At 39.3% G+C, this 11200-nt stretch overlaps 1 protein-coding gene across 1 annotated transcript in view; it reads left to right on the forward strand.

The window, feature by feature from the left end:
* slc16a2 (solute carrier family 16 member 2) overlaps window positions 1-10838 on the forward strand; it is a 28641-nt gene extending 17803 nt beyond the window's left edge. Inside the window, exons 5-6 of the mRNA XM_084041218.1 lie at window positions 681-909; window positions 4036-10838. Coding sequence (XP_083897344.1) covers window positions 681-909; window positions 4036-4292 — 486 coding nt within the window. The 3' untranslated portion in view covers window positions 4293-10838. The remainder of the gene's footprint in view (window positions 1-680; window positions 910-4035) is intronic.
* Window positions 10839-11200: the final 362 nt, after the last annotated feature.

Raw genomic sequence — 11200 nt, forward strand, 5'->3', positions numbered from 1 at the left:
TCCTTGTGTTTATTTATTTATTTTATACAATGGTTTGATTGTTAATGGGATTGAATGCAGTCCCCTTTTGCTCATGGTTTAAGCACAAAATCCTTGTTCACAGGTCACATTAATGAAGTCATGAATTCTGGGCTCAGTGTAATGCAATAGTATTGCTTGATTATTTTGGTGTTTGAAAACAGCTAATTAGATAATTAGCTTGGCTAGTAGCCGCATACAGCAACTGCGACTCTTAAACACACTCATTTGAATTACAAACTATTACAAACTATCTTGAGACAAAGCAGCAGACAATGTTATCTGAAGATCTGATTCAGATAACTTCAACCACTTAAAATAAATAAATACAAAAAAAACAGTTCAAATGATATATATTATTTAAATATGTACATACATACATACTGTGTGTGTGTGTGTGTGTGTGTGTGTGTGTGTGTGTGTGTGTGTGTGTGTGTGTGTGTGTGTGTGTGTGTGTGTGTGTGTGTGTGTGTGTGTGTGTGTGTGTGTGTGTGTGTGTGTGTGTGTGTGTGTGTTAGAGAGAGAGATAACATTGTAGTGTTAGAGAGAGAGATAACATTGTGCCAAGGAAATGCATATCTCTCTCTCTCTATCTCTATTATGCAGGCAAATAAAGAGGATAAACGCTCACTTGCCATATGCGATCCTCTCTTCAATTTCAGGTGGCGTCCTTCATAATACTGGGCTTGATGTCCATGTTGATTCCGCAGTGCACTGTGTTTGAGGGTCTAGTAGTGGTGTGTGTGATCCTGGGGCTGTGTGACGGATGCTTCCTTACTATCATGGCTCCCATTGCCTTTGAGCTGGTTGGGCCCATGCAGGCTTCACAGGCCATAGGCTACCTTCTTGGCCTCATGGCTGTTCCTATGACTGCTGGGCCACCCATTGCTGGTAAGAAGCTTGTTCCATTTTAAAAGGTAGTGCATGTGGTATTTTTAACCCATTAACACATTGATTGCCTAGTTCGAGTTAACTCGTTTTTCAAATCCAACGCTTGCGTGCCGCAATTCTGAAGATCGAGTTAACTCGTTCTTTGGAATTTTCCTTGTTTAATCTGTGATCGCGCTTTTCTGTTTATTTTTCATCATCAGTTTCGTTTTCCACTTACGTCACACTCACCCGGAGCCGGATGCATAACGCAGATTCCGTTTCCGGGTCAATTTTCTTTTCCCCGGTCATTTTCGGCCAGAATAGGGAAAAACACGTTTTTTCACACGGTATAAAAAACGAACGGAGAGGTCCACTTCTATTTTCTTTGGTCTGGGTGACTAACAGTCATCGTCGTCGTGTATCACAACGGTCTGAAGGCCGATCGGTGATTGTCGAAAACGTCACATCCGGTTATGACATATGGGCTGTTTGAGCCTGTTTGGGAGGGGGGAGCGAGTCAGCGAGTGATCGAGTTGTCTATCTACTGCTCTCTGCTGGTCGATTTGTCGTATGTGTTTCTTAAGACCTGAGGCCGGTTCTACAAATGCCTTCTAAATCAGTAGTCTCAAACCTTTTCGTAATTCAAAATGATTCAAAAATGTTCAAACCCTTTCAAGATTTTTAAAAAATGTTCAAAAATAGCAGATGTACAAGGTCGCAGCGTGGCACAAAGTGACGAAGTGTGCGAAAATTACACAGGCGATATCCAGGTTTTAATGGGCTAAAACTAAACTTTTTTTGTTGTTGTTTTTGTTGTAAAGTAAAAGCTCTATATTCTGATAGAAATCATTGCTATAGAGTGTTTGTTCAATAACAGAGGTCTCCAGCTCTTCTCCAGCTCCAAAAAACAGAAACTACATTTGGAGGAGGGTTGCCAATTTCAGCCAATCAGGAGAGAGAACCCCCACAAAAGATCATTAATTAGCTTCAATTTGACAGTGTTTCCAATTTTGTCGGCCCACTTCTTTGTGTCACTCCTAATTTCACTTGTTTATCCTGTATCCTTAAATAAATTCTCTCTCCTGATTGGATAACATTTGTATCCCGACCTGAACATGCATTTTCTGTTTACTAAAGAGCTGGATAGACAGGGAGACCCCTGACTGAACAAACACTTTATAGCAATGATTGCTATCAGAATATAGAGCCATTGATTAACACTTATTTTAACAAAACAAATGTCAAAATCATATAATTTACTGCACCTTTTAGCTAGTACTCTTTGATGTAGTGAAACTCAGATTGTGCTTAGTATAAATGTTATGGTTGACCAAAGATAGAATAGTTGTAACATGGCAAAGACATGTGAGGTGGGATAAGCTGTACACTTGTTAGATTTACGCTCTGGGACCATGGCCAGGGACAGACTGTCTCTGCCAATTTATCTACAGGAGTACACACACACGCACACGCACACACACACACACACACACACACACACACACACACACACACACACACACACACACACACACACACACACACACACACACACACACACACACACACACACACACACACACACACACACACATACAAACACAGGCAGCATACTCAGGCCAAGTACAAAGTTTAGCATGAACCTGTCAACCTGTTGATACTGGATGCAGGAATGGTTGTACATGGTGTCCTGCTGCTCTCCCAGATGACATTTCTTAACTCCTTAATGTCTACTTACATGTAGTTTAAAGTTCCCCCGCCCCCCTCCACCTGTCCCTCTCCTCGTCTCCCTTTTTCATCTCCTGCACTGCAATCCCTCCCCAGCAGCAGGAGCAGAGCCAAAGGCACCAGGGGCTGAATGTTAACTTGATCTCCAAGGTCTTTCTGACCAAATTCTCTCGGCACAAGTATACCTGCCAGGCATTTCTTATAAAACCCTGTGCCCCCCCCCCCCCCCCCCACACACACTTCTTTTAACTACCTCATGTCCTTCCCTGTTGTACTTGAAGGTCCTCCCTATGTCATACGGGCCATATTGAATATTGAATCAGAACCAACATGTAATCTCCATGGAACTGGATGAACTCCTGTTTCAGAGATATTGCTCTGTCAGTGTCAGTGTCAGTAATGACTGACAGAAGATCTGACTTGCAGTGTCTAGAGTTAAGATCTACAGTATAACATGCTGCTGCCAGAGGACTGAATAGCTTGGCTAAGCGTATGGATTGCCCTGGACGCTGCACTACTGGGACAAACATTTAGACATTTTATTGCCTGATGTTATTTATGTTTGTTAACTAACAATACCATAGAGACAGTGTTCCAAAATGGATCACCCAGTCTATTAGTGCCCAGCCAATACTGGATTTTGATGCCAAATGATCCCTCAAATCTTGTGTTATCAAACACCACTTCTCTCAGTTAATTCCCATCGAGGTAGCCACAGCGGATCATCTGTTTCCATCTGGTTCTGTTCTCTGCATCTTCATTGGTTACTCCAGCCACCTGCATGTCCTCTCTCACCGCATCCATAAACCTCCTTTTTGGCCTTCCTCTTCTCCTCTTGCCTGGCAGCTACATCTTCAGCATCCTTCTCCCAATGTACCCCTAATCCGTAAACTTCACCTTCATATGTACCCAACATGCTGTAAGCACGATTCGATAGACATTAAGCAGTTGATCAAACATGTTGCTCTACTGCCTTACTTTAAACTCTATGAACTTTGTAGGTATAGCATGTTTACATGAATGACTACAGTGTATGTAAATATACATAGGGTTGACACTAAGTATCTATCCAATTCCCCCATGGAAAGGAAAACTTCACAGAAGGTGCAACCAGTGTATTTTACATTATGAGGAAGACTATTATGATTATTATTTATGAATCTTTGTATTTTTGTGTGTGTTTTTGAGACTTGACTTGTTTCTGTGCACAGACTTGACTTGAGACTTGATAAAACCTACACAGACATACTTATACAGGCATGACTTGATATTCTACATAGACTTAGGTCTTGACTTGAGACTAGTGCCTCAGGACTTGAGACTGACATGGGAATTGAGCAGTGTGTTGACTTGATCACATAGGGTACACACATAGGGTACACATTGATATCTCTTCCTGTGTACCCTGCCAACATGTAGGTCTTCTTCATGACATCTTTGGGAACTACACAGTAGCCTTTTCCCTGGCCGGTGTGCCTCCTATGGTGGGGGGTGTGGTGCTGTTCTTTGTACCCCTCGTCCACCGCAGGCTCCAGCGTCAACAGGCTGGAGTGTCACAAGAAGATCCAGCACCTACCACCCACATGCTGCCCTCTGCCCAGCCAGCAGAGGAGCCCAAGAGCTGCTCTAACGGAGACATGCTGCCTGGCTACACTGACGTGGAGACGCACATCTGAAGTAGCACTATGAAGGTAAGCCATGATATCATCATGGCTGCCTGGGCATTGTCGTATATATGTGATACTTTTGGTGGAGTATTAACATGCAAAATAAACTATTGAGAGGAATTTGATGATTCATATGGCATAATACAAGTACACATGGCCCTACCTGTGTACACAAATGCACATAACAAACATGATCTCTCTCATTTCGGGCTCATATTTTTTTTAGAGTTTTTTTTATTTAAAAGAAAAAAAGATGTCCCTGTTATTTCTAATAGGGATTCCGCCCACCAGCACTTTTTTGCCCGTCCAATCATTGCCGTTGCCCAGACCAGAGCCATTTATATGGACCACAATCCCCATGGGGTTCTGCTCTTGTCCCTTCACCCTCAACCATGAACTACCTGTTCGGTGACCTTCACTTTTGACCCGACACTCTCCGACTCTTTTCTTTGTCATTTGGCCCATATGATGGGAAGGACAAAAGAGAAGAAAAAACAGCCAATTGAAACCTATGACTTGGATAAGCGTAACACAATCTGAACCAGAGTTTAATGTTACAATCATCTTTGATTCAAAGATATTCTTATTCAGTTGTAAACTGAACTGAACTGCGCACACATGTAATGTGTAAGACCTCCAAGTGAGGAGAAAAAGAAATACATTTTAAATGTTAACCTTACTACCTTTCTAAATGACAATGTCGGAGGTCCATTCTGATCTTTTCTAATTTTCACTATATTCTATTGTGACATACAGATGAAGGATGGCTTATGTGTTGTTACATATAAGCCACCCTCTCACAGGACTCAGTGGGAGAATCTCTTCTAAGAGACCAGCCACCTCACACATTCACCTCAACTCAGCCGTACACTGTGCTAAACTGTACTTCACACCCCAGGACGCTGTCCTGCATGTAATCCGGTCAGGGCTGGTTTTGCACAATCATGGGTGTATTCAATGGAAATTTAGCAGCTTCTTAACCTAAATCCCATTGTTCTAATATGAGGCGTACGCCCGGCCGCGACCGTTTCACATCATTGGGCGTACATTCCATATGACCGATGATGTGAAACGACCTCAAGGGGTACACCTCCGCCTTTTGTGGGAGAAATTCACAAAAGACAGCAATCTTGCGCGCCACCTTACACCTTATGCCTAAACCTTTTTGGCATTTTTTACTATTTTTAAAAACATTTTGAAATAGTGAAAATTGACATGTTGTGAGCTTGTAGATCGGCTATTTGAACTATTTTAAAATGTTTTTCAAAATAGTAAAAAATGCCAAAAAAGTTTAGACATAAAGGGTAAGGCAAGATATGGCCCAGGGTATTTTTCCCCTCACTACATACATGTCTCCTCACATCAGAACAATGGGATTTAGGTAAAAAAAAATCTGTGAAGTTTCCCTTTAAGTTGTAGCTGGTTATTTGTGAGGGTTTGATATTTTATATTTTGTTAGTCCATATGGAATTGTTTGTTTGTGTCAGGGTGGTATTTCAAGTTTTCGAAACATAGTGTATGCACATCCCATCAATACGAGTGTATCTACCAGGTGCTTGGTACAATGTAGAAAATACAATAGGTAAAGAAAAACATCCTATGCCTGATGAAAACATGGCAAGTTAGGGCCGAAACATCGTTAAATTCAAGCAAGAAACGATCCAGTGTATGGGTATTTTTCTTTACCGACTGTAAATGGTATTTGAAGTTTGTCACTCCCCGATGTCTACTATTTCAATGTTTGGGAGCGTTCAATTATTTAACACAGTTTAAAGCATTTAGGTGCTGGTCCAGGTGTGCTACCTTTGATTAATTCCTCTTGCAGTTTTAAAGTGAAAAACTTTGAAAGTAACTGCTAGGTTCATAAATGTAGTGAAGGTTGTGTATTATTCCCTAAATGTGGCCGATTAAAAAGTATAAAGTCCCCTTTAAATGGAAATACCCAAATATAGAAGACTTGGTGTAGTGGACATGAAGGTTTCCAAGCAATTGGTCCATTCCTCACACATAGGCATTGTTCTGTTCTGATACAGCAATAATTAGATTAAAAGTACATCAGAATGGAGTGGAAGTGAGTGAAACATAATTGTAAAAGCTGCATCTTAATCATTTAAATTAATCAGTGATGTGTATGCTGAATATTAATGCACTTAGTGTATTCATAAAATGTGCCCATAAAGGAATTTGGCTTGGTGAGACTTGTCATGAACCTATAAATACATATAAATCTAAAGATTTAAAATACTTTACTGAGGCTCTTACACCTTGTTTAATTACTTAACAGAGCAGCAAACATATCCTAAGATCACTCTCGCTGGGCGAGAACATTTCAATGAAAAGAATAGGTGGCCCATCCAGTTCTAATATATCCATGTTCACACCTAGGGTAAATCGAAGTGATTTCACCTTGTCAGCCTGCCCAGATGGGAGCCAGATGTGTGTTCGTAGTAGGAAACTAAATCAGCCAGCAATCGTACCGAGTATTTGGTAGGATTATGTTTGACACAGATCCATTGTGAATATGCACTTTATTGCAGATAAACTTATGCAATCAAAGTCAGCAGAGCCTACATCATGTGATAAAACAAGACATAGATGATACAAAGTTTGTCTTTGTTACTAGTACGCAGCCTTAACCTTAAGCTTTTGGCATATATTGTTGCAGTCATTTTTGTCAGTCTGTCCATTTTTTAGCCAGGGGTTAGGTAATTTAAAATAGTTAATCTTACATTACTACATGAGCCATAGCTTTGCCAATTTTGAAACTAAGACAAGTGGTTGTTTTTGCTTTCTTTTTTAATGGTAATTATGTTAACATTGTGCATTACTTTTAAATGAAAGCATCAAGTAATATACAGCTGTAACTATAGACTCATTAGACTGATTGCTGTTGTAGCAGATTTTTCACATTCAAAATCAACTGGGCATTTTGTATCATGTTTGCAGTGTTTCCTCTGTGTATATGTACATGTGTGCCTACTTTTGGATAACTTAAATTGCTGGTGTATTGTATGTGACACGGCTTTGTTACAACCTGTTAATAAGGAGACTATATAGATTAATGGCTTTTAACCTCATCAGACTACATTTTTGGACAACCTGTTCAGGGTGACGATTTGCTGCTGTCTTTCTACATGAGTAGTCAACTAAATCCAGAAACAAAACCATACACTGCCTCATTTAGACTCTTCAATCCACAAGAAGAGAGATTTTAGTTACTGTTACTGAGTTTGGACCACTTACCTCCCAAGATTACATGCTAAATAATGGTGCGAGATGCGATGGCTGACTTTTTGTTCCTGTTATAGTTCCTGTTTTTGTTCCTCTGTGCTGCGAGGAGAAAGGAATTGAAAGTCAATAAGTAGATGCTGCCGTGCCACTATTCAGTCAATGAATACTGCTATTGATGCAAGATCGCATCCTCTTCTGTACACGCTTGCGCTGCATTGATTCAAATGCTCTCTGTGTGACAAACAATGCCATGAGCCTAAATGCTACATTCATCTCACCACAGCACAAGTAATGCTACAGGACAAAAGGTATTGAATAGGAAAAGAACACTTATACCTCAGTAATCTAGTCGGAACATAATGTTGGCATTATTTTATACATATTTTCATATAGTTTGCTGTTGCAGTCATAATAGGGTTTCAGGGCCACAGATCTGCTGCCGTTGCAGCAGTATCATCAACTGCCAAAAGCCTGTTTTCAATCAACCTTCCTTCTTCCACAATTCCATGACTTCTTAGGCACCACATGGAAGTACAGTACATGTAGAACTTTCACAGCCCACAGGGGAGTGGGTAAAATCTGAGTTTAAAATTAGTAGGGTTGTCCGATATTGGCTTTTTTACCGATAACCGATATACCGATATTGTCCAACTCTTAATTACCGATACCGATATCAACCGATACCGATATATGCGGGGATTATTGTGATTAGGGTAAGCTCAAATTTCATATCACACACACCATATACAGTAAGAACTCCTGTAACTTATTTATAAAGCAAAAAAAAAAAAAACCGATACCGATATTTTCCCGATATCAATTTTTATGCTAATATCGGCCGATAATATCGGGAGGCCGATAAAATCGGACATCCCTAAAAATTAGCTTTATGAGAGGTTACCCCATTTTTGGTGGGCTTTCTGTCATCATTCCTCTTCACCTTGACCACCACACCTCTGCCAGCTTGCAGTCTCATGGGTTCACGTTGAGATTGTAGAACTTGATAATGCAGTAGCATTAGCTTGTTTTCCTCTGTAAAGCTGGACTTGGCTGTAGGTCGCACACACAGATCAAGAGCAGTAGGAATCACACAATCACACAAGATCCTTTTGGAACTAGATTGATTTTGAGTGAAAAAAAGGCATCAACCAGTATGAACGAGACGCAAACTATGAATAGTTTGATGCAAAATGACTTTTTCGTATTGTTTATTCATCATGCCCCTGGAGTGTAAAGAGCCAAAGCGTGTAAAACAAGTTTGAAAAACTAAGAAAAAGATACTGGCAGTGAACCAATACAATTGGTTGCTGTTGGGGAGTACTGAAATAGCGTCAGTGGACAATCTTTTCTCCTTCACTTTTTAGTTGTTTTTGTTTTTACGTATCTTGCTTTCTATGTTACAATGCTTAATGGTTAGCCATTAGCCTAACCCAATGTCTAGGTAGAACCAGCTGATTAGTTAGACATTGTTGCAATAGCTGCAAACTGAAAATACAATAATTTAATGATATATGTATTTTGTTTTGCTTAAAAGTTCATTTTCAGTTGTTTCCAACTTATGTTGAAACATTTATATAAATATGTTTTAATAACTACTAGAAAAATTATAAATATTGCATATGTCTCTTATGAGTAAGTTTATATAATATGTAAACTGAATGTTGAATGTTGGAAGAGCGATACACATCTGGATGGTTGCATGGTGCTGAGCCAGTGTTTGGCTTGCCAAAGTCTTGCTGTCTATGCAACCTTGATGGGCTCATGGTCCACTGTCTGTAACCACAATGCAATCTACTGTAATATCTGCATATGACAAACTCAAGAGGATAAATGCATACTTGGGAGCAACAGAAATTGTGTTTCTGACACTCTGAATCTCAAATTTGCATTTGTCCCCCAATGTAGCAGTTGTAGAGCCTGTAGGAGTTCCAGAAATACCCACAAAGCTAGTAGAGCCCCTACCTAAGCTATCGACAATTAATGCAGTTATACACTCACTTTAACACTTTTTAAGATTATTCCTTATTTTTCTAATTAGGCAAATTTCATATGATTTTTTCTTCATGCCTGTGAGGTGTACAGGATCTGAGTTACAGAAGAATGCATTGAAAGTGGTATTATCAGTAAGATATAATTAATGTAAAAAAGGTGTCATAATTAATATGCTTCAATTAGGCTTATAGTCAACGACTGAAACACTTTCTAGACTAAATCAGGATGATTTTGAAAGAAATAAAAGATAATGACCCAATGAAGTTATTTGAGCAAGTTTTCTGTTTGAATGGTGATTGGTAGAAAATAGAAATCTATCACATGCATTTCAGTTTCATCCCATTAAACTATTTTCTAGATGAATCATCTGACTGACACATAACAATGTATTATCCACACAAATTTGAAGGCAATCCCACCCAGTAATGTTGATTTTTTTTCCTGTGCAATTTCAAGTGTGTGCTTGTTTCATCTCACCTTTAAATGACTGTTTAAACGTTATGCTTTACCATGAGAGTGAACAGCCTCAGCCTGGGACCATGTACGCAATTCTATATGGGTCAGGACACAAACATAATTCTCACCACTTCAAGAATAGCCTGGGGTCTATAAAGTATGAGGACAAGTCAAGAATTGAAAGTCCCACATCAGCCATGGACTGATGTGGGACTTTCCCAATACTAGTCCCATGGTCACCAAGATTGCAGCAAAGAAGTATTGGTTTGTCAGTATTCATGTACCTTGAAATAGCAATGTTATAACAAGCTGTAGAATCCACTTGCCCTCTTCTGTAAAGTTCTACCGTAAATATGTTTCAGTATATTCACTGCCCATATGTATACTGTACATTATACATTATCTGTATGACTGTGTGCTTACAATCAGATGAGATTGACGATGCTTGTCACCAACCTTGTCTAATTGTATATCCTCAAATATTCCAACTTTTCTATATTACTGTTGATATATATTTATGATTCCTTGTGGTCCCAGGCCAAAGCTTCCTAGAGCCCTGCATATTGAAAGTGCTATTTGCGGCTCTATGGCAATGCATTACCTGACCATGTCACCTCAATTTTCTTGTCTTTTTGCAAGGTTGCTACATTTTTATCACTGTTGCCTCTCATATCCTACAACTGTCAACCTCTTTTTTCAGACCTTTTAACCTTTTATATGAGTCTTGTTCCATTTCAGCTTTTATTTTCATGAATTGTTCTAACAAGGCTTGTGACACACCACACAATCAAAACATTTGAAATTATGCTGCTAGACATAAACATGTAATGTTTTTGGCGAAGTTATTTTGTATCTGTATGAAAACAAACAGATAAAAAGCAGTTGTTATTGTTTTCTATTAAACTAATAATAAAGGTGTAATATGATCATAAGTGTCCCATGTTGTTGTGGTCTCTCACTGAAATGTTAAGTGCAGTACTTGAGTAAGAGTATTTAGTTACATTCCACCACTGCCTATACCTCAGACATGCACGTAATCACACAGAACAATCTGGTGAGCGTTCTTTGTTCATGTCCTAGAGAAAGGCATTTGTGCACATCATGTGCACGTTGCAAAATGGATCATCAGTTACTTGTCAAACAAGCTCTGTGATCCTCATCATCACATATGACAAGAACAGCAGTGGTGGAAAAAGTACTCAAATTATTTTACTTAAGTAAAAGTATCAATACTACAA

The sequence above is a fragment of the Gymnoscopelus microlampas genome, assembly GCF_963454915.1.
Source record: "Gymnoscopelus microlampas genome assembly, chromosome: 18".
NCBI lineage: Eukaryota > Metazoa > Chordata > Actinopteri > Myctophiformes > Myctophidae > Gymnoscopelus > Gymnoscopelus microlampas.